Consider the following 24,416-nt stretch of genomic DNA (forward strand, 5'->3'; position numbering starts at 1 on the left):
AGACGGCGGCTGCTTCTCTTCGGCACCACCTCAACTGGATTTTTACTCAAATTACCTTCAAAAAATAGAAGTAGGTGCCGTGAACGGATGATGTCATGCGGTGGCACGGTCCTCACAAACAGACACTTTCTCAGCTTCGGTTCCTGTTTCCTCCCACAAAAGTCACTTGCTACTGTTTTTGTTTTCCTCTCAGCATAAGCTGCTGATTTATTCACATTAATCTGCTCAGTGTGTGTGTGTGTGTGTGTGTGTGTGTGTGTGTGTGTGTGACTCAGAGTTCAATGTAGACGTATCTACATGGAGGAGGACGGTGCACGGACATGGTGGAGCGTGTGGAGCGCAGCGGGGCCTTCGTCTGGGCTGAAGCCGGTCCACGTGCGCTGACGGCGGGTCTGTGTGCAGGTGTGATGCGGCAGTCTGCGTTTAGCACAGAGTCCCACTTGTTTACGGTCCATCAGGGGCGCGGCCGCGTCCCTGCTTTATATGCGCGCGCCGGGTTCACGCGAGTTAAATAAGTACACGCGGCCTACTTTCCCCTGTTCTATCGCTCAAATGCGGAGAGAGAGGGAGGGAGAGAGAGGGGGGGGGGGGCGCTCTCTCCTCGCAGGCTGCCGCTATCGCTGTGCCAATGCGCAAACAGTCCACGCCGCGGGGCAGGTCTCCCCAAATTGAGGCTGCGCTCGCAGCGATCATGCGACTGAGCGACGAGCGCGTCATGCTCGTCTCGCCGCTCGTCTGTTCCGCGCGATCAGTGGCTCTGCGCTCCGCACTCCCCTGGGACGCCGCGCCGCCCTCGATGGCTCTGCGATCCGCGCCGCGCTCACACTGAATGGCTGCCCGCGGCGAGGGACGGCGAGCGGAGCGAGCGCTGCGTCTCCTCCTGTGAACCGACGCGCTGCAGCGACTTCCCAGCGAGGGGGTGAGTGGCGTCCGCCGCCGTGCGACGCGTCCCGGCGGCGGCGGCGGCGGCGACGGGGCCGGAGGAGGGGGGGGAGGAAGGATGTCTCCCGGCGTCCCTAGCTGGCGCCATGGGCTTAGGTGGTTGATGAGGAGCGGTCAAGATACGGGACCATAAAAGTTTGGGCTGAGAGGGGACGGGTTCTAAACTTGAGCCCGACGCGCCGCTCCATTCTGGCGCTGTGGTTGCGCCTAAACGGTTAACTCCGCGCGTCTCCTCTCGCAAATATGCGAAAATGCGCTGGCAGCCGGGGTTTTTGGCTCGCGAGCACCGGTCGTAAAGAACTGTGCCTTGTTGTGCTCGACCCCCCCCCCCCCCTCTCTCTCTCTCTCTCTCTCTCTCTCCCCCCCACACCCCCTCCGCTCCGTGCCGCACTGGTTCCGTCTGGCTCGCCCTCAGCTGCTGCGTGTCCCGGGATGACCTGTTGATGTCGGTAGAATGGCGAGCGGCGGGGGGAGCGATCTCCCCCATCACCGACATATTTAAATAAGCCACATCTGAGCTGGACGACCGGCGGCGCGGCGCGGCGCGGCGCGGCGCGGCGCAGCTCCCACGTCCGCGCAGGCAGTAAGTGTCTCGTTCATCTTGTCGGTCGCGGCGCGGAGCACTCGCGGGAATGCCTGACACCGTGCGCGAGGTGGACGGCGAGCCCGAGTCATTGCACGGCGGCGCCCGTTAGCATAGCCGCTAGCCGCCGCCGGAGGCCCGCGGCGCACGGGTCCTGACGCCTCTGCGCCGCGGGCCACGCGAGCGTGAGCACGACGCGCGTTCGGGTCCGTCCGCTCGACATCCGTTTGATGGCCCGTAAACAGCGTTGAGGGCGATCGTGTTTAGAGGACCCCCCCCCCCACACACACACACACACCACCCACCGTGGATGGGAGCTGGGAGCCTGGCACACAGTGCGGGCACCCCGGTGCGCGTGAGCTGCGTGAATGCTCCGAGACATCATCCGGAACCCTTTCACGTTTGGACCTCTCATCCTCAGCAATATGGAGTTTAATAAGTTCGTGAGGTTTGGGGGGGTGGGGGGGGGGTCCAGCTGATTCAACAATAACCTGCTGATAGGAGTAGCGCAGCCATGCGGGCACGCGAGAACCAGGAAATGCCTATAGATGGAATGCATTGTGCGCCAGCCTCAGTAATGACTCCACAGTAATCACGCTCTCAGCTCCTGCAGCTTTGTATCACAGAGCTGGAAACAAGTCGCCCACACGTTCACAGCTGACCCGTCGTAGCATCAACTGTAAGTCAGGCAAAACCTCGGGAAGATTTGTCGTTGAGCGCTGACCTACTTTCTCCTCAGGCCGGTTTGCATGAGATCTGACTGCAGTCTATACAGTGAATAGAATAAGGACCTGAGATGATCCCTTTGGTCTCTGCAGGCCCCACGGCCCCTCCTTGGTGCATAAAGACACACACACACACACACACACACACACACACACACACACACACACACACACACACACACACAGCCACATTCTCCCTCACTGTCAGGACAAACTGTGCAAACACACCCTGCTCTCAGCTCCGTGTTGGTGTGTCCCTCTGTGCACGCATGTGTGCTTACTGTGGCTCGCCAAACTGTAAACAAGCACTATTGTCTAATGCCTGTGTGTGACTCAGTGTGCCTTTTGTGGGTTTGTTTGAGCTTGCGCGCGCGTGCGTGCGTGTGCATCTGTGTTTTAGTATGAGGGAGAGGGAGCCTGAGTGAGACGGAGACAAAGAGAGCATTTCTCTTTGCCCTGGAGCTTGGCTGGCTCCCAAACCAAAGGCTCTGGATATGATGGGGCAGCTCCCTCCATCCGTCAGCCTCGCCAAAGTTGGTAATGTGGCCCTGGAAGGGTGGTCCTGAGTCAGTTCCCTCGCTGTGTGGCGTGTACGTGTTTGTGCACCGTGCATCCGTGCATCACTTTTGCTTTTGCTTGTGCTTTGGTGCGGCGTCCTAATGTTTTGCTGCATCCAGCCCGAACACAGCATTCAAACGCATTAGTTCCCTTTGACTGCATATCGACAGGCCCTGTATAGAGGGCGCTGGGCAGGAGGGTATGTTTGTCTGTGTGTGTTGAGGGCAGTGAATTGAAACATGCTATTACACAGAACCTGACCCAGATTTGGGCGGACGCTGGGTTTTTAGAGCTCATGGAAGATAAAAAGGCTTTTACTGAGCCACTGCTATTCTCAAGTGACGCATCACCTTAATGTGATGTGGACGCCTCTCTGCAGGCCTCCACAGAACCTTGGTTTAAATGCCAGCGTCCTGCCAGAAGCCTCCAGTCAGCCTCACTCTTCATGTGTGTGTGTTTTCTATGGATAATGAGCTGCAGTAATAAACACGAGCTTTAGGTCTGAGCACGTTTGGACCCAGCGAGCGGCTGCCAGCCGCGTCCCGTATCTGTTCCTCACCTGCTTTGTTCTCCAACTTTCTGTCTGTTGACAGAGCCTTGCCACATCACACCTCCTCGTCTGAGGACCCCCCCCCCCTCATACAGAGGCACCCACACAGGATGAAAGTGCTTTTGTGTCCTTTTGGTCGCTGGCTCTGCAGCTGGAACCACGACTCCCATTTAGCGAAGGGTCGAATCTCCGGCCCCATGTTTAACCCACGTGTATCAAGCGGCGCCTGCATCACTCGCTGTGCCCATGTTAAGCCTCTGTCTCCCTGTCTGCTCTCCTAAGACCCTTCGGTGGTGTGCGTAGGCGCACCATGGCCCAGACCCTCCAGATGGCGATCCCCAACTTCGGCAACAACGTCTTAGAGTGTCTGAACGAGCAGCGGCTGCAGGGCCTTTACTGCGACGTCTCCGTGGTGGTCAAAGGCCACGCCTTCAAGGTACGGAGCGGGTTCTCACTGTGGCCCCGGAGCCTGAGGACGCACAAAGTCTAAGCTGTAACTCTGTAGATGTGACAGACAAAGCGTCATTCACCACTGACTGATACAGAGATTCAGATGACGCCTTTCTCAGCAGTTCGACCTTATCATCTTAGTCACTTGTAGTCTTTACTGTAAATGTCAATAGCTCTGGTGACACGTAATTAAAAAAACCTCTCCGTTGTGAGTTTTAAACTCTCAAACAAATGTTGGACTTTGCAATTATTGCACTTTTTGTGTTTGATATTTTTTCATGTAACTATTACTTATCTTCTATTAATGATTTTCTGTTCAGTAATATTAGGAATTTCTAACCAAGTTGTTTAGACTCATTTATTATCTGTTTGCTTCTGTTTACTAAACATCTCCTCAGACTTAATAAACAATAAACCACTCCCTCATATGACTCATGTTCCCTAACTTGTCTGCTTCCAGGCTCATCGAGCCGTTCTGGCTGCCAGCAGTTCGTATTTCCGAGACCTTTTCAGCAGCAGCAGCAACGGCGGAGGAGGCGGCGGCAACGAGCCGAGCCCCACCGTGGTGGAGCTGCCGCCGGCTGTGCAGCCCCAGAGCTTCCAGCAGATCCTGTCCTTCTGCTACACGGGCCGCCTCAGCATGACGGTGGGGGACCAGTTTCTGCTCATGTACACCGCCGGATTCCTGCAGATCCAGCAGATCATGGAGAAAGGCACGGAATTCTTCCTCAAGGTGAAGCTGAAGCAGTTGCAGTCTGTTACATTGATCGTGCATCTTTTAGTTGATCGCGCCCGGTAACGCGTGCGTTTGTTTTTAGGTCTCCTCACCCAGCTGCGACTCCCAGGGCCTCCACGCAGAGGAGGCGCCGCCTTCGGAACCCCAGAGCCCCGTGACGCAGACCGGCAGCAGCGCGCCGCGCCCGGCCTCCTCGCTGACGCCGCTCCCGCTCGTGTCGCGGGTGAAGACAGAGCAGCCGGCCGGGCCGCCGGAGGCGGCCGCCCCCTACTCGGTGGTCTGCACCCCCGTGGCCAAGCGACTCTGGGAGGGCGGCAGCAGCCGAGACGGCGGCGGCGCCGGGGCGGGGGGAGGGGCCGGGGCCCGGAAGGCGGCCCGCTACTCCCAGGAGGCGGTGCGGGGCAGCGCCATCCAGAGCCCCGGCACGCTGGGCCTGGCCATGGGCATGGGGGCCACCACCGGGCCGGCCGGCGGCGGCACCGGCGCCACCAACGGCGGCTTTGCAGCCGGTCTCACTGTGTCAGAAGGTGCCAGTCCTGGCACTCTGAGCACCTACACTAGTGACTCGCCCATTAGCTACCATGACGACGAAGAGGAGGAGGAGGGGGCGGACGAATGTGCCGAGGAGCAGTACAGGCAAATCTGCAACATGTATACCATGTACAGCATGCTCAACATGGGAGCAGCCGGTAAGGCTGCGGACGCAGGTATTATGATGTGCGCCGTCTGCGTGTTCTAATTGGACCTCGCGCTCTCTCTCCAGCTGCTGGCGAGCGCGTGGAGGCGCTGCCGGACCACACGGAGACGCGGGGCCGCATGCGAGGGCGGGACCTGACGTGTCTCCCGGCGGAACTCATCGCTCAGATAGGCAACCGCTGTCACCCCAAACTGTACGAGGACGGAGACCCCGCTGAGAAGCTGGAGCTAGTCTCAGGTGAGCTCTGTGAACGGGCCTGAAGGCAGCGAGGGCGTCCTCCAGTGACCGGGCTCGGGTCGCAGATTGTTCAGCAGTGGGGCCCACGTGACCCGTGTGTTTATGTCAAGGATATCCTGTGACAGTGTGTTACCTTACAGGCTGGGTTACACACCACTCAGTGTACTGTACCACAACGAGAGAGAGAGAGAGAGAGGTTTGAAGCTGTTAACAAAACAAAGCCACATAAAAGGCTGTTTTAGAGAAAGTGCAGGAATGTACAATCACGCTATAAAAAATTACTGGACGTTGATATTTGTTTTAAGATGTGGGTGAGAAATGAAAGAGACAAATGAATGCTCAAAACTACCGTCTGACGCACAACTGGAGCGCAGCCCCCTCCCTGCACCCCCTCAGCCTGAAGCCGCACTGTTCGATATGAATCACAATAGATACCAGATGAACAACTCCTGTGTTGAGGTGAAGCAGAGGGAAGATCCGGACGTTATCGCTAAGCCGCAAACTACGAACTCTACAGTGATATGTGCCATGAAGAACCCGCGTGTGAGTCATACTCGGTGGCTCATTTGTGTGGCTCTTCTCGTTGCAGGTACGTCTGTGTATATATCACGAGCCCAGCTCATGAACTGTCACGTGAGCGCGGGGACCAGACACAAGGTGCTGCTGAGGAGGCTGCTGGCCGCCTTCTTTGACAGGTCTCTTCTTCCTTTCTCGCCCGAGTCTATTTCTGCCAGCGTTTCATGTAAAGTTAGCAAAAACCCTTTTAATATAGAAATTAAAGTTGTCTTTTTTTATCTGCATGCATGGGGAGGGATGGGGCGACTATTTTTGCCTGCCTCTGCTCTGTGTTCTCCGACGCTCATTTTCCTCTCTCCGCATCAGGAACACGCTGGCCAACAGCTGCGGAACAGGCATCCGCTCGTCCACCAACGACCCGAGCCGCAAGCCCCTGGACAACAGAGTGCTGCACGCGGTCAAATGTGAGCGCACTGTGGGTGTTTGCCCACAAGCATGCAAACAATTTGAGCATTCGCTTGCAAAGATTTGATCCAGACTGAGCACATGCTTTCGTACAGTAGTGTTGTTCATGAAGGAGGAAATGAACTATTAGTTATTAATTAGGAATTGATTAAAAGTTAGGTGTCACCACTGAGGGATGAGTGTGAAGATTAGATTACTCACCACCTACTGCCTCTTAATGATTAAGATTAGAAACTAAAATGTAATACACCTGATTGACCACTAGGGGGCGGCATCTACACAACCTAAACGTTTGAATAGTTTTTTGTAATTTATTTCCTTCTCATGTCAGTTTATTGCCAGAACTTCGCCACCAGCTTCAAAGAGAGCGAGATGAACGCCATCGCGGCCGACATGTGCACCAACGCCCGCCGCGTCGTCCGCAAGAGCTGGATCCCCAAGCTGAAGCTGCTGATGGCCGAGAGCGACGCCTACTCCGCCTTCCTGCCCGACGGCGTGAAGGCCGAGGACGACGGCCTGGGGGCCGAGCAGGCGTTCGACCCGGCCGCTCTGGAGGCCGCCGGAGGCGCCGGCATGGAGTCCGGCGGCTCTTCAGGTGAATCACTACCAGGTGTGGGCGGGGATGGAGGACCGTTATTTTGAACTGCGTCCGGGGGGCGAGGTTGAAGCTCGGCGGCTCACGTACCAGTATTTCCCAGCTCGGCTTGCCTCCTCACACTTTGGCCCACGCTGATCTCTCACATCCGACTCTCTACTCTACACTGGGGTCAACAGTTGTTACCCTGATGTAACCAGGACATGACAACCTGTTTTTTTTTTTTTTTGTTTTTTTTTCGTTTTTTGCTTTATGACTGTACAATGGAATTAGAGACAGAGGAAGAGGGTGCTCAGTTTCCGCCTCGCTGCCCTCTGCCTCCCCTTGTCTTTTTAAGATGTGTAAGCGCATCCGCTGTTGCTTATTAAATACATTCCCTGACATGCAGGTGGTGGGTGGGGACTTACTGGTGCAGCCTGTGGAGGAATAGGACATGGCTTGGAGCAGAGGGGGCCAATGTACTGAATGTAAGTGTCAGTGGCATTTCTCTCTATGCAAACCTGACAACTTGTATTCCAGCCACGGGAACGGAACTAAATTTACCGTAGGTTATTAAAACGATTAACACTACTTGTTCTTCCTCCATTCGCATCCTCTGCAAGTATTCCCGACCCCACCGCACCTCTCACGATACCAGAGAAGCTCACTCGCGTATCACTGTGCAGTGTCTTGGAGACACACTATGTATCTCATGTGTTTCTCTGTTTTCAAAGTGTTTAGCATAAGCTGAAAAGTGATCCAGAGAGAAGGGGGAAAAGCTTTTTACTGAGATGATTGTAAAGCAAGAGGTAATCAAAGATGGTCATATTTTTAGAAGATAAACTATATTTATACCGGCGCCCATGCCTGGAACGGTGTGAGCGGAGACAGTGAGAGGGATTGTTTTAAAATCTCGATCTTAATGTTTTACTGAAAGGAGTCTAGTCGGAAAGGAAAAGTGCTATTTTTGCAGAAAAACCTATTACGCAGTCTTATTATAGGACCCTCAGTCGTTTATTTTTATCTTTATTTTACAGTACAAAGTGATGTAACGAGCAGTTGAACTGCTAAATTTGAAGCCTTTCATGTCCCGTTCACCACCTTGAAACGCAAATGAGGCTGTTGTCTGTGATCACCGCCTCGTTAGGTCGCCGACCGGCAACATTCCCCTCCTTGAACAAAACACTGGCCCCACAGTTTTTAAAATTCTTTAGATAGATTATATTGGCCCAACTCAGCTCGTTTCGTCTTTGCATTGACGTCATTGGGGAAAGAAAGAAGCCGCAGACTCAAAGTCACAGGAAATAATTGGGCGATAGTGGAACGTGCCTTTTATGTTGAATCAATAAGCTGAGAGCTGTCGGGTGGTAATGTCAAGGAGGAGGCGATGTTGATGGAAGCAAATAGGTTTTATGGTACTATCCACGTGTTTGATGGCAAAGAAGTCGTTTCCTCTCGTATGTAGTTTCCTCATTTGTGTGTCCTCCTTCAATACACCACCTCCTTATTACACAAAATCAAAATGGCTGATTTTTTTTTTGGAGTTTGAAATACTTTTGCACCTTCTGTGTAAGGTTAGAGTGGAGGTTTCTGCACCTTATTGAGAAGAACCAGTGGTTCATGCACCTTTTTGAGAAACGCGTAGCAGTCACCCCGTTTAGGTGGAAACTGTAATTATTTCTTTCCATATCTGCCTGTGTTTCTTGTTCAGAACGTGGCACAAACACCTACTGTAAATAATCAAGACTGTTGAGGTCAATCCCAAGTGTTCTTCCTTTCTGTTGCTGGATGCATCTGATTATAAAATGTCCAGAGTGACCTTTTTATGTTTAAGCTGATGTTTGCTAGGAACCTTTGAATGCATGGTGACCTCTGACTGGAGGCCAGTGCAGGGGTTCATCATCTCTGTTGCAGGTGTGTATACATGAACGCGGTCAGGGTCTGACTTTGGAAAGACGAAACGCTCTTACACATCACGGATCATTGTCTCCTACTGCAAAGACTTTTATTTTTCTGAAAAGTAAACCACAAATGCTTCCACCATGTAGTTAATCTTACAGGAAAATAGCAAGAATGACATACACAGTGCAACTTATTTTCATTATTGTTCAGATATAATATAACCATGACTTTACTTGGACAGAACAAAGATGCAGTACCGTGTACGTATTCAGGAAGGGCAATGACAATAAAACCTCAGTTTTGCATTTGACTGTAGATGCAACATGAGCACCTCCACTTACCTCCTCAGTATCTTTGACTGTTGTGCTTCCTGTCCTTCATGCAGCTGCTGCCGCGTTTCACTTCCACAAGTTTGTTCTTGTTTCAGAGGCAAAGTGGCGTTTTTTGGGGTCGTTCAAGCTCAGTTACAATGTGCAGGTTTAATTTGCCTAATGGCTTTCGGCTGTTTCTAGCTACAGTCAAATGTGCGTTTTCATTGTGACAAGGTTTAATTTTGTCAAAAATGTTTCACTTCTCTTTGAGCCCCCAAATGCTTCAGAATAAATTAAACGTAATACAGGCAAAAACTAAAACTAGCTGAGATGAAAAATGTTAGCTGCTTAGTTCTTAGAAAAGTGTTCTTTAAACTAGAATATAATGATTGACATTTTTAGGGGGGACCAAGAAGTGATAACTATGCTACACAGCGACCAACTAAAAGATCTGTGCTTCAGTCTGAGTCACTGACTGGAGCTGAAATGTCACCAGTGAATCCACATTGATTCCAAGGAAGCAATAGCGGTCTGCTTTCACAAAAGCAGCAGCAAATGAAATGTCAACACTGTAACACGGACAAAGTCGGAAAATCCTGCTGTCGTGACTCATTGGTCCAGTTTATGGCCTAAACCGCAATTAGCTGAATCTGCTGTTTAGAAATAACAATGATTTAAATCCTGCTAATCGTGACCTGGTAAACATCAGGTTTGCCCACAACCTCCTTGTGAACACCTTTTACTTTTTGTGCATTTGAGGAGAAGTCTAATGGTTTGTTATTTCTAAACCTAGCATTTGTGTTTACATTTCACAAAACATATAAACCTACACACTTGAATAGATAAGGTGTGGCACGGCATGGGGAACCTTTTGTCACTACACAGTACATATATAAATAATATTATATAACTGTATAGATAAAACTGTATATTATATATAGACACACTCATAGAGGTCAAATTGTTTGTTGTGCACTCACAGCATGAGGTATATATTTACCCAAACTCAGTGCTTCTTCACAACCTGTGCGGTAATTGGTCTGCCCATGTCTTCACCCCTGCTCCCTGCCCTCTGTAACCCTGTAGCGCCAGTGGACCTCCTGTACTGCTCATCCTATTCTTTCTGTGTTCCAAGTGCCAATAACTTTGTGAAAGCCCTGTAACTGTGACCCAACATTATCAAAGATAATTGCACATTAACGACTGTAAAATAAATAAATACAAATCATAGAAAATGTTGAAATGGATTAAATATCTTAATAAAAGATTTGTAACAATTTCTGTCTGATTGTTTATTACTGGAATATTAAATAAACATTTGTATCTGTAAACATTTGCCTTAAATGTAGAAAATTATTTATAAATATAAGTGTTATTCGAATTTCTTTAAATCAAAAGACACTATCTGTATTCACTGTGAACTGTGAAGTAACTCGTGAGGCAATTTTCATAAAACTCCAGCTGACCGTCATCTCGATGCACACTTCAGTTCTCCCACCTGGAGGCTGCCCTGTGCTTTGTCATGCTCAATGAACACGTCAGCTCACAATCGTTTCAGTCTTAATTTGGTTATAGTCTAGTTTTTGTTTTCTACATAGATGAGAAAAGGATGCCTCGTGGGACCAGTGGCAATTTTTTACATCTCTACCAACTCAACAATTAAAAGAAATCCTATACAAATCAATCTGCTTGTTAGCATCAACTTAAAAATTACTTTATATTAATATTACCTTTTTAAAAAATATGAATTAATTAAATATAAATTGACTTGATAACTTTAAAAAAGTTTGTGACATTTAATGTATTATACATTTTTTATACTGAATAAAATCATCAGCTTCAAAAATTGCTTTAAATTAAACCTATAAAATAACTAATAACATTATTTCTCATATTAGTGCAACCCGATCAATGAATCCAGAACATGTGCACTAATAATGTGAATTTAACCCTTTATGAGATAAACACTTTGTATAAGTATCATTAAACCTTTGCCCTTTTTTATAAGGAGACAACTTTTCCTTTTAGCACCACCTAGAGTTTGATGTCAAACACGACAGCTGGCCAAAAGATGGGGCAGCTGAGGGCAGCACACTTCAAACCCATCAGATAGGAAAATAAATCAAATACCCACTGTCTTATTTGCTCTGAACAAAATTAACATATAGTTGATAAAGACTGGCAGGGACTAAAACACAAAGGTGGTTTGTGTCTGGACCAGGCTGCTTGTTGTGGGGATCTACTGCCCCCTAGTGGAGTGACATTAATTAAAGCATGTTTAGTGCATAGCTGCTCAGAAAGAGATTAATTTCAGTGTTATGGTTACATAACTGCCAGCCTCGATCCAACTCTTTAAAATCCCATAATCACCAATGAAGTCGTGAGTATGTGCTTTTATAGAAGTTAATATCCTTCAGGATTTGGACAACCCCTTCACACTCTGCTTTTCAAGACCCTGATAGCTCTCCTTTAAAGTTAGGTTGTGCTTACAGCAGCTTTTCATGAACTTCTGCTTATAATTAGCTAACTCCTGTCTCGTGGCGCCACCTAGCGGTCATCAGATGTACTCTCTGAAGAATGTCTTTTTAATATTAATTAAAGTATTAATTACAATGAAAGGTGCTGTGAAAACTGCCTTACACAAGCAACCCAGACCTCACAAGAATTACTCAATAGATAAAGTATTTAATTAATAAGATCATTTTTTAGATACATCCCCTTTTCATGCAATACACACTCAATGCTACTAGCAAACTCCTTCATTTGTTTTGTTATGTTATTAAGTAAAATGTATTATCTGTCATAAGTTACTTGTGTAAGAAATAAATAAGAAAAGTTTGATGCTTGGTGAGGCTTGCGGGGATGCTTCGCCTATAGACTCCATTAATCTCCAACCAATGGGCTCCAATCGACAACGTAGCGTCAGTTCCATAACATGACCACACGAGGGCGCCCTTCCACAGCAGACTGTTACGGGTAGGTGAATCCTCAATGACTCATTGCATCAGTGTGAATTCAGGACAATATGCTTTAAACATGGGGAAACTAAAATCTAGATAACTATAATTTCATTATAATTTATGCATGTTGAATTTAAATAAATCCTAACAGTTACAACAAATATGGGGCTGTTGCCGTCCACAACAGACATGCTGTTGTTGCCTTAACAAAAAACAATTCACTGCATAGTGCAAATTCCTCACGAGCAACTTCTGGTCACTATAAAACCTGAGCAGCTGGATTCCACTGCCCATATATGAGCTCTGGGAAGTGACAGACTCTGACGCAACCCGCTACAGTTGCTTTAAATGGCTTCAGGAAACGAGGGCTTCCACACACGTCATGGGTTTTCCTCTGCATGTTTTACAGCGGCAGGATGTGCTTTATATGGGCATGTGTCTGCTAACCCAACACCCCCCTCTCGCTCCCCCTCTATTCTGTTTTCCTGCAAAAGGAAGCAACACACTGGGGGATGGGTGAGACTGGAAAGGAGCTCAGAGGCTGGTATTTTCTTGTCTATTCCAGATAGACGAGCTAAAAATAGAGATGGAGAAAAAGATTCGATTGCTACAGTGTCAAACAAAGACATTTACAGAATTAGACTTTTCCATGTTACACAATTTCAGCTACAGAACACACATTAAACTAAACAAACAAATTTAATTGACTTATCACCATTAACTTGATTTAGTACTGAACAACCTTTTATTGGCATGTGTTACATTACATAGACTTTATGACCAATTGCACCTAAATACATGTGTTTATTATAAACCTTAGCTGTTGAAGTGAACACAAACCAATAGATGGATCATATAAACAAACCAATAGATGGATCATATAAACAAACCAATAGATGGAACATATAAAGACAATATAAGGTAAGATAAGACAAGATGAGATAAGATAAGATTACACAGACTTTATTAATCTGATGATGGGGAAATTCTTTTGTCTGCAGCAGCATGGAGACATTAAGGTGTTTACTGTCCTTTCCAAAGAAAGCAAAAATAAAACATTCCTCTTTTGTCCACAGAGAATGTGAAACACGCATAGTAAAAATAAATAAACCATGTTGGTATTTTTTTTATATAATGCAGATGTTTTAATTACAGTAAACCTGCATGTATTTACCTTTTCTATGTGTTCTGAAGTCTTTAGCGTTGCATGTGTTGGTATTTAAATATATTCCGATGTGTGGTTTGTTTCTAGGTGTTTTTTGCAGAAGGCTCGTGACGCTTCTCTACGTTGTAGTTGCGCTGTCTCGTCTTGACAGATGAAAATAGCCACAGCTGTCCACCCAGTTGTTGCCGGACCGTTGGAAATAGCAGGCCTTGGTGTGAGGCCGGTGGGCGGAGCCTCGTCGGATGACGCTGGGCGAATGACGTCAACGAGGTGATAAGTAGCAGTTGTCCCGCGCCCGGTCTGTATTGTGTCTGTGTGTGAAGTCACGGGGGAGAGACCTGAATCAACAAATCAAGCCCGATTGTTTGTCCTGGACTGCGTTGCTGTGATGGAGGTCAGCGCCGAGGCCAAGCGGATCATGGTGGTGGCGTTGGGGAAGCTGTACAGCTCCCGCACGCAGAGGGGGGGTCTCCGCCTCCACCGGAGCCTCCTGCTGTCCCTGGTGATGAAATCCGCCCGGGACATCTACCACGAGGCCCAGGCGGCGGCAGAACCCGGCGCGTCGGACTGGGAACAGGGGCACCACGCGCACGAGAAGCCCACGGAGCGCGCGGCCGCTGCGCAGGAGCCCCGGGGTCACGGGGCTCTGACGCCCCAACAGCCTCAGCCTGCGCACGAGGAGGTGGCGGGTGCTCCCACAGAGCCGCCGCGTGACGCACGCGCACACGCCGGCGCGGAGAACAAGGAGAACGTGCGCCCCGCGAGCCCGGAGCGCTCCAGGAAGAGACGGAGCAAGGCGGCGGCCGAACCGGACTTTCTGCCGTGCAAGAAGGCGAAACTCGAGCAGGGAATCCCCGCGCAACACCACGTCATTGCCGGCGCTGTTTTGATGGACTACGTGAGCTGCGGCGGCGACGCGGGCGCGTCCGCGGCCCCCGTGCCTCTGCACAGAGCCGTCGCCGTGTGTTGAAGCCACGCGCAAAGAGCAAAGGAACCCAACTTTCTCTGCGCGGCCCCGAGCGCGCGCCGCGGAGCCGTCGGCCGGATGCGCCCCGGTGCGCAATAGTCCCGGTGACACGGACCAGGGACTGGACCGAAGGCGGAACTCGGAGAACTGCTTCGTGTGGACTTTAAGCTGCCTTCATGGACGTTCGCACAGACCTGTGTTAAACCCTGCTTCAGATGGAGTGTTTAAGGGCGTTGACTGTGTGAAGCTGACGGAATTACGTGTAAAATGATCCACTGACCACGTCTACCTCAATATTTATTAAATGCCTTCTACTAAGTCTGACCTGACGTGTTTGTGTCACATATTACTCAACAATAGCGAACCACGTGACGGCGGAGACATTCTTTAGGCGTGAGATAATCCGTGTGAAAGTGGTGCATGGGGGTGCGTGCGAGTGACAGGGAACAAGTCTGGGTGTGAAGACGTCTGCTCCCACGTCCACAGCTCCACTTCCCCCACACCGATCTGCAGAACAAAAGCTGGGACAATCGAGGAGCGTCCAGAAAGGAGAGCGGGGGTCCGGGGGGCTGTGGAGCAGCTGAGAGGCCCCACACCCGCAGCGACAAAGGCTTTAAGGGCTTCACCTTTGTCTGAACACAGTAAAGTGAAGGCGACGGCTGTTGGTTGGGGTTCAACAGCAGAGTGCAAAAGGTTAAACAAACAGGACAGTAACAAATGACTGAGATCATCGTCAAGTGTTCCAGGAGCGCTCCTCTAAACAGAACACACTGGGTTTGAGTCAGAATCCATCTTTTATTTATTCATGCATGGCTGTAAAGGGGAAATGCCCGCACAAGTACGGCTGCACCGGGATTCACCGGCGGCTGTGAGTGTTTGCGTTGGGGGGAGGGGGCCGGACAGGAGAACACAGGAAGGAATGTGAAGGGGGTCTGTGTGAGGCCCCACCGGGCTCTTAGGCTTCCGGCTGAAACCAGAGAAGCCAAGTTGTGTGAACAGGACAGGGAGGAGAGGCCGGAACTGTGTGGAAATGCTTGTGAAAACACACGCACACACACACACACACACACACACACACACACACACACACACACACACACACACACACACACACACACACTACTGTGATGTATCGCCAATGGAAAAGAATGAACTGCTAAGACTGGACCTCCACTACACTAAAGGAGCATCTGGCTTTAATATCTAGTGGTGTCATAAAATGGTTAGTGCACATTTGTGTTATTCTGCTTTTATAGGAATTAAAAAGAACTCAATAAAGGTTTGCTTATTTGAACACTTTGTACTTTTATTTTTAATGTAGATGATGGCAGAGCAGTTCGAAACGTTACCACCAGAGGTCGCTGTTTGGAGCTCCAATTGTTTACCTCCTCCAATTATTTACTTGCTGAGCTTAAAACTGTTAAAACTTCTTTTCTCGATCCTCACTCCTAAAAGGAAGCCATTCACATTAAAAAGACCTGTTAAATGAACTTGTGTAAAACCTTTCATTTTTTATTCATATGTCCTTGTGCAGTGGGTCATCACACATCAGCCCTGCTTTTTTTCTTGTAAACACTCTACTGGACGCTAAAATGAAAGCAAAAGTACAAATAACGGAACTCTATAAAACGTCCATCTCCTTGATTTTTCTCTCACTCTGCAGGACCACCTCAACCCAGAGCAGCAGAACCACAGGTAATGACTTTCTATTTGTTGTCACATGTCAGTAAGGCTCTAGCCCCTCATTCATCTGCATTTAAGCACATACAAAAAGAGTAGATACATAAATATACAACTTTTCCGTTACATAACTTCTTAATCACTTCTGTCTTGTTGATTAGTCTTAATTCTGCCTTTGGTTTTACAGCCTTCAGCATAGAACCTTTAATGTTGTCATACTTGGGTTACTAACTCACCTGAGTTTCTCTTTGTTTCCTCATTGTGGTCTGTGTTTGCTTCTAATTAGTCGTTTGCTCTTGTTTATTACGTAATTTAATTTCAAAGTGTCCTAGAATGGCACACAAGCACAAAATATTTACTACACTCAAAGACAATGCTGATAAATCTGCGTTGTCCAGTTTGATCTACCTTGAAATTTTGACTTTTTTAATAATAGTGAAGAAATGAAAGTCAAAGTTCAACTCAAGTATGAAATGACCACAGAACCAAAGGTACTGGTTTACCATTTGCTGTCTCATACTAAATATTAAAAATGTTTAAGTTACTAACTAAAACTAATAACTAAACTAGTCCTTATGTTATTGAACCATTCAATGCAATGAACATGTGGACATCACCCCCCTCCTCTTACTAGCATGACAGCAAAACCTAGCAGGCAGTTTTTATTTTTTCAGTAAAATATCTTAGTGACAGTTGTTGTCGTTTTAATTCTTCTGCTCTCAATAATACTCACACCATGTGCATTTAAATGTCTTTCAGAAATGGGAGGAGGTAAGTTCTGACTCTCATCTTTTGAATAACAGCACTGATTAAATATAATTCACTATTACATAAGAAATCCATCTCCGTGTATTTACACACATGTAATTTGTGCTACAGGACTATCTAAAGGTCCATGGAGGACTTTGCCAGAGTGAGTTAATAAGTTACTGTGGTGTTGCTTTTTGTGGTTTTGCTCAGGACCTCATGTGGTTTGTTACAGCTTTGACTCAGAGCTGCAGATGACAGCAATTATGTTTATGTAAAATTATTATGTAACATTACATTATATTACTGTATAATGAATTATACAGTACTTGAATTCTGATTTTTGTACTGCACAGGAACAAGGAAACGTTAAGTTTTCTAAAACAATACAAACCTCAAAATGAAGAAGTGACACATCTCAGAATTCTGCTTTATGGACCAGTTGGTGCTGGAAAGTCCAGTTTCATCAACTCTGTCGACAGCGTTTTTCAAGGCAGAGTTGCAGGTCGAGCACTGACGGATGCAACATCTGGGGACAGCTATACTCAAAAAGTATGAATATCTGTTTACTGGGGTGATTCTGTCGACAGTGGTTCATTATTCATGTAGAAATGTAAACTGTAAATTGGCTTTTAATTAAATCTGCACCTTCTGTTTCACAGGATCAGACTTACAAAATCCACAAAGATCGTCAGAGCTTCTACAATTTCATTTTCAATGACATCATGGTCAGACAGAGGAGTCCAAGTGGAGGATGTGAAACTGGCCCTAAAGGGACATGTGAAGGACGGGTATGAGGTAAAAATTGCTTGTCCTCATTATTTAACGAGGTCCTGTGACATTTAGCTCTGAACAAAAGCATGAGTCACAAACAAGATTTGTTTTCACTTATTGTATGTACAGTATTTATGACCATATTTTATTGTTTTCCAGTTTAAATCTGATCAACATTTGGAGGAGAATGACAACAGTTACAACCCAGATCCCACTATGAACGACAGAGTTCATGTCCTGGTGTGTGTTGTTCCTGTTGGCTCAGTGTCTTTACTGAGCAATGAAGTGGTGAAGAAGATGAGAGAAGTCAGACTGGCAGCCTGTGACCTGGGTAACAGCTGAATATATACACAGTCATCACTTAGTGTGGACTGATGGTGTTTGATTACATTTATTAATCAAACTGGATTTGTCAGGAACTCGAAGCAGGCGGCGAACCCACATGCACAGCACGGAGGCGATATTATAATCCACAAAAGGGTTTATTCTCAAAGGCACGGTCAGACGGTCCAGGTCATACACAGGAAAGGCTCGGCGAAAGTACAGACAGGGAACAGGCAAAAACTCACGGTAAGTAGGTAATCCAAGGTCGGGCAGGATACATGATACGGGCAGGAACAGGACACGGGAAACACGAACACTCAGGGAACTAGAATACGACAATCTGGCATCGAACTAAGGACACAGGTGGTGGTTAAATACAGTGATTTGATTAACTGATTACCGACAGGTGTGGGTAATGAACTAGGGAGAACAGAACTGATGACAGGAAGTAAAGCAAGAACGGAAACAGAAACTGGGAGTGCTACCAAAATAAAACCGGAACTGGAACCTGGAACCAAAATAAGACAAGGAGGACATGACGTGAAAACAGGGAACAACTAGAGACAAAGACACTGATCATGACAGTACCCCCCCCCCTATGGCGCCTTCCACGGCGCCTACGGAAGCCTCCCCCCCCAAACCAGGGCGGGCGGAGGGTGGTCCCAGGCGGAGGGACCGAATCCCTACCCCTCAAGGTACATGAGCAGGGTGGGTGGAGGGAGGACCGGAGGAGGGCCAAAACAAGAGTCCACAACACTACAAAAGTCCATGACCAAGAAAACATGAAGTTCAGGGATTCCGTCACGGAGGGTGACGGCGTGGCGAGATCCTGCTCAGCAGCCGCTGAGCCAGGGTGGCACTCTTAGTGCCCTTGGGCTGGACCGATGTCCCCGGGGACCACCCCGAATGGCAACGTCCTCCAGGCGGACGCTGATCCGAAGGGCTGAGGAGTCGAGGCGGGCGTCGCCGCAGGAGGCAGCGCCATCCGGGCAGCAGGAGGCGCCGAGGGCAAGGCCACCAGTCCGGCGGCCGAGACAAGGACGAGGCAGGGACCAGCGGCGTCCTCCTTGGACCACCGCGACGAGAGGCGGGAACCAGCGGCGTCCTCCTTGGACCACCGCGACGAGAGACGGGAACCAGCGGCGTCCTCCTTGGACCACCGCGACGAGAGCCGGGAACCAGCGGCGTCCTCCTTGGACCACCGCGACGAGAAACAGGAACCGATGCAGGTGCGGCCGGAGCCGGGCCGCCAGGAACCGATGCAGGTGCGGCCGGAGCCGGGCCGCCAGGAACCGATGCAGGTGCGGCCGGAGCCGGGCCGCCAGGAACCGATGCAGGTGCGGCCGGAGCCGGGCCGCCAGGAACCGATGCAGGTGCGGCCGGAGCCGGGACGGGCGCGACCCCCTCCTGGAGGTCCGCCGGGACTACGACGGGAGCGACCCTCTCCTGGAGGTCGGCAGGGACTACGGCGGGAGCGACCCCCTCCTGGAGGTCGGCAGGAACTACGACGGGAGCGACCCCCTCCTGGAGGTCGGCAGGAACTACGGCGGGAGCGACCCCCTCCTGGAGGTCGGCAGGAACTACGGCGGGAGCGACCCCCTCCTGGAGGTCGGCAGGAACTACGGCGGGAGCGACCCCCTCCTGGAGGTCGGCAGGGACTACGGCGGGAGCGACCCCCTCCTGGAGGTCGGCAGGAACTACGACGGGCGCGACCCCCTCCTGGAGGTCCGCCGGAGCTGCGACGGGAGCGACCCCCTCCTGGAGGTCGGCAGGAACTATGACGGGAGCGACCCCCTCCTGGAGGTCGGCAGGAACTATGACGGGAGCGACCCCCTCCTGGAGGTCGGCAGGAACTATGACGGGAGCGACCCCCTCCTGGGGGTCGGCAGGAACTATGACGGGAGCGACCCCCTCCTGGGGGTCGACAGGGACTGCGGCGGGCGCGACCCCCTCCTGGGGGTCCGCCGGGACTGCGGCGGCGCGACCCCCTCCTGGGGGTCCGCCGGGACTGCGGCGGGCGCGACCCTCCTGGGGGTCCGCCGGGATGCGGCGGGCGCGACCCCCTCCTGGGGGTCCGCCGGGACTGCGGCGGGCGCGACCCCCTCCTGGGGGTCCGCCGGACTGCGGCGGGCGCGACCCCCTCCTGGAGGTGCGCAGGAACTGCGACTGGCGCGACCTCCTCCTGGAGGTGCGCAGGAACTGCGACTGGCGCGACCTCCTCCTGGAGGTGCGCAGGAACTGCGACTGGCGCGACCTCCTCCTGGAGGTGCGCAGGAACTGCGACTGGCGCGACCTCCTCCTGGAGGTGCGCAGGAACTGCGACTGGCGCGACCTCCTCCTGGAGGTGCGCAGGAACTGCGGCTGGCGCGACCTCCTCCTGGAGGTGCGCAGGAACTGCGGCTGGCGCGACCTCCTCCTGGAGGTGCGCAGGAACTGCGGCTGGCGCGACCCTCCTCCTGGAGGTGCGCAGGAACTGCGGCTGGCGCGACCTCCTCCTGGAGGTGCGCAGGAACTGCGGCTGGCGCGACCTCCTCCTGGAGGTGCGCAGGAACTGCGGCTGGCGCGACCTCCTCCTGGAGGTGCGCAGGAACTGCGGCTGGCGCGACCTCCTCCTGGAGGTGCGCAGGAACTGCGGCTGGCGCGACCTCCTCCTGGAGGTGCGCAGGAAACTGCCGCAGGTGCTTGCCCTCCTCCTGGGGGCCGGCGGGCGCTGCGGCTCCAAGGGTGACGGGGACTGGAACGACCGCTACAGGGCCGACAGGAACGGGGTCAGAGACAGGGGTGACCTCTACTTGGCCTACGGGAACGCCCTCAACTTGGCCTACGGGAACGCCCTCAACTTGGCCTACGGGAACGCCCTCAACTTGGCCTACGGGAGCGCCCTCAACTTGGCCTACGGGAGCGCCCTCAACTTGGCCTACGGGAGCGCCCTCAACTTGGCCTACGGGAGCGCCCTCAACTTGGCCTACGGGAACGCCCTCAACTTGGCCTACGGGAACGCCCTCAACTTGGCCTACGGGAACGCCCTCAACTTGGCCTACGGGAACGCCCTCAACTTGGCCTACGGGAACGCCCTCAACTTGGCCTTCGGGAACGGGAACGACCTCAACATGGCCGACAGGAACAGGAACGACCTCAACATGGCCGACAGGGACAGGAACGACCTTTAACGGGCCGACAGGAACTGGAGCGACCGCAACATGGCCGACAGGGACTGGAGCGACCGCAACATGGCCGACAGGGACTGGAGCGACCGCAACATGGCCGACAGGGACTGGAGCGACCGCAACATGGCCGACAGGGACTGGAGCGACCGCAACATGGCCGACAGGGACTGGAACGGCCTCTACTTGGCCGACAGGAACTAGAACGGCGTCCTCCTCTGAGGAGCCGACAGGAACTGGAACTAGAACGGCCTCAATATGGCCGACGGGAACAGGGACGGCGTCCTCCTCTGAGGAGCCGACAGGAACTAGAACGGCCGCAACATGGCCGACAGGGACTGGAACGGCCGCAACATGGCCGACAGGGACTGGAGCGGCGTCCCCTCCGGAGCTGGCATGACAGCTTACAGCTGCCGAGCTCGACGGGGGAGACGTCGGGCCTGATTGGGTGGGGTTAACAGTCGTCAGACGGACAGCGCCCTCTGACGGGGACAAGGACGGAACTGGGGTCAGGGCAACACACGACTGATCAGGGGTCTGGGCAACACACGGCTGATCAGGGGTCTGGGCAACACACGGCTGATCTGGGGTCTGGGCAACACACGGCTGATCTGGGGTCTGGGCAACACACGGCTGATCTGGGGTCTGGGCAACACACGGCTGAACTGGGGTCTGGACTAGGTCGACTGGCTGGGGCCTGGGGACGACAGGGCTGCACCGGGGCATGAGTAACACACGGTTTAACTGGGGTCTGGGCAGCGCGCGGCTGAACTGGGGTCTGGGCAGCGCGCGGCTGAACTGGGGTCTGGGCAGCGCGCGGCTGAACTGGGGTCTGGGCAGCGCGCGGCTGAACTGGGGTCTGGGCAGCGCGCGGCTGAACTGGGGTCTGGGCAGCGCGCGGCTGAACTGGGGTCTGGGCAGCGCGCGGCTGAACTGGGGTCTGGGCAGCGCGCGGCTGACTTGGAAACTGAGCAGCGCGCGGCTGACTTGGAAACTGAGCAGCGCGCGGCTGACTTGGAAACTGAGCAGCGCGCGGCTGACTTGGAAACTGAGCAGCGCGCGGCTGACTTGGAAACTGAGCAGCGCGCGGCTGACTTGGAAACTGAGCAGCGCGCGGCTGACTTGGAAACTGAGCAGCGCGCGGCTGACTTGGAAACTGAGCAGCGCGCGGCTGACTTGGAAACTGAGCAGCGCGCGGCTGACTTGGAAACTGAGCAGCGCGCGGCTGACTTGGAAACTGAGCAGCGCGCGGCTGAACTGGAGACTGAGAAGCGCGCGGCTGAACTGGAGACTGAGAAGCGCGCGGCTGAACTGGAGACTGAGAAGCGCGCGGCTGAACTGGAGACTGAGGGCCGCGTGAGAGCAGGAAATCCTCCCAGGGAAACAACCATGGAGCTGGGCAGGTTGGTGCAGGCACGACGATCCGACGGGGCGGGGAGGAGGAAACCGAAACCATCGGCGGTGCGACCGGCGCTGGCGTGGTGCAGAGCGCGTCGCTTAGCTCGTCAGACTTCGCGCACAGTCGCTCATAGAGGCGACGAACACTGGGGTGATCTAACGCGGTGTCATCGTCCTCCAGCGTCAATATCGCCACCTCCACGGCGCAGCGCTGGTCCTCCGGGTTACTAGCCCGTCGGTAATCCTCCGCGAGGATCTCGAAATAAACATGTAGGTCGCTGGGTAGCTCGGCGCAGGTAAACTCCATACTTCCGCGGGAGAGTTATATTCGCCGTAAAAAAAAAACAAGGAAAAACAGTCACTGACCTGACCGGAGGCTAAGTGCTGGCTGGGTCCAAGTTTGGCCAGATTGTTCTGTCAGGAACTCGAAGCAGGCGGCGAACCCACATGCACAGCACGGAGGCGATATTATAATCCACAAAAGGGTTTATTCTCAAAGGCACGGTCAGACGGTCCAGGTCATACACAGGAAAGGCTCGGCGAAAGTACAGACAGGGAACAGGCAAAAACTCACGGTAAGTAGGTAATCCAAGGTCGGGCAGGATACATGATACGGGCAGGAACAGGACACGGGAAACACGAACACTCAGGGAACTAGAATACGACAATCTGGCATCGAACTAAGGACACAGGTGGTGGTTAAATACAGTGATTTGATTAACTGATTACCGACAGGTGTGGGTAATGAACTAGGGAGAACAGAACTGATGACAGGAAGTAAAGCAAGAACGGAAACAGAAACTGGGAGTGCTACCAAAATAAAACCGGAACTGGAACCTGGAACCAAAATAAGACAAGGAGGACATGACGTGAAAACAGGGAACAACTAGAGACAAAGACACTGATCATGACAGGATTATGCTTCTTTTTGCAGGAATTCCTCAACTGGCGATTCTCACCAAACCTGATGAAGCCTGTCCTAAAGTGGCAGACAATGTAAAGAATCTCTACAAAAGCAAGTACCTAAAGGAACAGGTGAGATTAACGGTGATTTTTACCTTAATAATAATAATAATACATTATTTCATTTGTTTGTGTGTAATTACATTTTGTAGCCACCACTGTATAATTATTATATATATTTCTGTCCATCTCAGGTCGACATGTTCCACAAGTTGTTGGGTATTTCACTGAACAGCATCTTTCTGGTGAAGAATTACAGTTCAGAAAGTAATACCAATGATGACATGAACACTCACATACTGAGTGCACTGAAAGAGATCATCATGTTTGGAGAAGACTTCCTAAATGACCAGTAAAACAGTCAAGGAATTATTAAGGAATTAAGGCAAATATTACATGAATTAAAGACATCTCCTCATTATGTTTGTGTAATTAAATTATTATTAGACATTACTCATTAGTCTTAGTAGCTTAGTATCTTTGTATTTTAGTAAGATACAAAGGGCTCCAAATTAAAAAGTTTTATTCGCACACAATTTAAAGAACAACCTTTGCACCTGATGAATGAAAGACAAGAGAGGAAAAGAAAAGGAAAGAAGGAAGGAAAACAGATCTACGTAGTTTGTTTTCTTAACGATCCAGAACTAAATACGCATTCATTTAAACACAGCTTGTTTTTTTTTTTTATATAACAATAAAATAAAATAAAATGCTAAGACTCTCTCTCCACTACACAGACAGAGCATCTGTTTTAACGTGTACTGGCGGCATAAAACGTTTGGTGAATGTTTGCATTGTTCTGCTTTCAATGGCATAAAAATACTTAATAAAGGTTTGCTTATTTGGACACAGCATTTCTAATCGTCACCACCAGAGGTCGCTGTTCCTTTTCAGTTTAAAGCTCCAAACATCACTTCTTAGAACAGATCCCAGTCTGAAACCTGCTTCATGAGGTTTCTTCCATTCAGCACTATCTGTTCACTGTCAGAAGCTCCATCTGTTTTATATCTATAAATACAAGGCTGGTC

General features: G+C 50.8%; 2 protein-coding genes and 1 pseudogene across 4 annotated transcripts; all 3 read left to right on the forward strand.

Moving 5' to 3' along the window:
* Window positions 1–591: 591 nt before the first annotated feature.
* On the forward strand, window positions 592–10,523 carry LOC114860823 (nucleus accumbens-associated protein 1-like). 3 transcript variants are annotated; one of them, XM_029159737.3, is made up of 9 exons: window positions 592–919; window positions 3,641–3,794; window positions 4,269–4,541; window positions 4,627–5,233; window positions 5,308–5,478; window positions 6,068–6,173; window positions 6,361–6,458; window positions 6,791–7,054; window positions 7,443–10,523. In XM_029159737.3, the coding sequence occupies exons 2-9, from the start codon at window positions 3,669–3,671 to the stop codon at window positions 7,517–7,519; spliced, it is 1,722 nt and encodes a 573-aa protein (XP_029015570.1). In that variant the 5' UTR covers window positions 592–919; window positions 3,641–3,668; the 3' UTR covers window positions 7,520–10,523. The 3 variants fall into 3 exon arrangements, with proteins under 3 accessions (XP_029015570.1, XP_029015571.1, XP_029015572.1); XM_029159738.3 differs by lacking the exon at window positions 592–919 and adding an exon at window positions 995–1,525; XM_029159739.2 differs by lacking the exon at window positions 592–919 and adding an exon at window positions 1,537–2,204.
* A 3,012-nt stretch (window positions 10,524–13,535) lies between these two features.
* ier2a (immediate early response 2a) lies at window positions 13,536–14,426 on the forward strand. Its single transcript, XM_029159772.3, has one exon. The coding sequence runs from the start codon at window positions 13,760–13,762 to the stop codon at window positions 14,339–14,341; it is 582 nt and encodes a 193-aa protein (XP_029015605.1). The 5' UTR covers window positions 13,536–13,759; the 3' UTR covers window positions 14,342–14,426.
* Window positions 14,427–15,915: 1,489 nt separating this feature from the next.
* On the forward strand, window positions 15,916–23,809 carry LOC114860891 (interferon-induced protein 44-like; annotated as a pseudogene).
* Window positions 23,810–24,416: the final 607 nt, after the last annotated feature.

The sequence above is a fragment of the Betta splendens genome, chromosome 8 (assembly GCF_900634795.4).
Source record: "Betta splendens chromosome 8, fBetSpl5.4, whole genome shotgun sequence".
In the NCBI taxonomy this organism is placed as follows: domain Eukaryota; kingdom Metazoa; phylum Chordata; class Actinopteri; order Anabantiformes; family Osphronemidae; genus Betta; species Betta splendens.

Coding starts and splice junctions, on each gene's coding strand:
- LOC114860823 (XM_029159737.3), top strand. CDS start 3,669: ATGGCCCAGACCCTCCAGATGGCGATCCCCAACTTCGGCAACAACGTC. Junction 3,795..4,268: donor TCAAAGGCCACGCCTTCAAG/GTACGGAGCGGG, acceptor GTCTGCTTCCAG/GCTCATCGAGCCGTTCTGGC. Junction 5,234..5,307: donor GCTCAACATGGGAGCAGCCG/GTAAGGCTGCGG, acceptor CTCTCTCTCCAG/CTGCTGGCGAGCGCGTGGAG.
- ier2a (XM_029159772.3), top strand. CDS start 13,760: ATGGAGGTCAGCGCCGAGGCCAAGCGGATCATGGTGGTGGCGTTGGGG.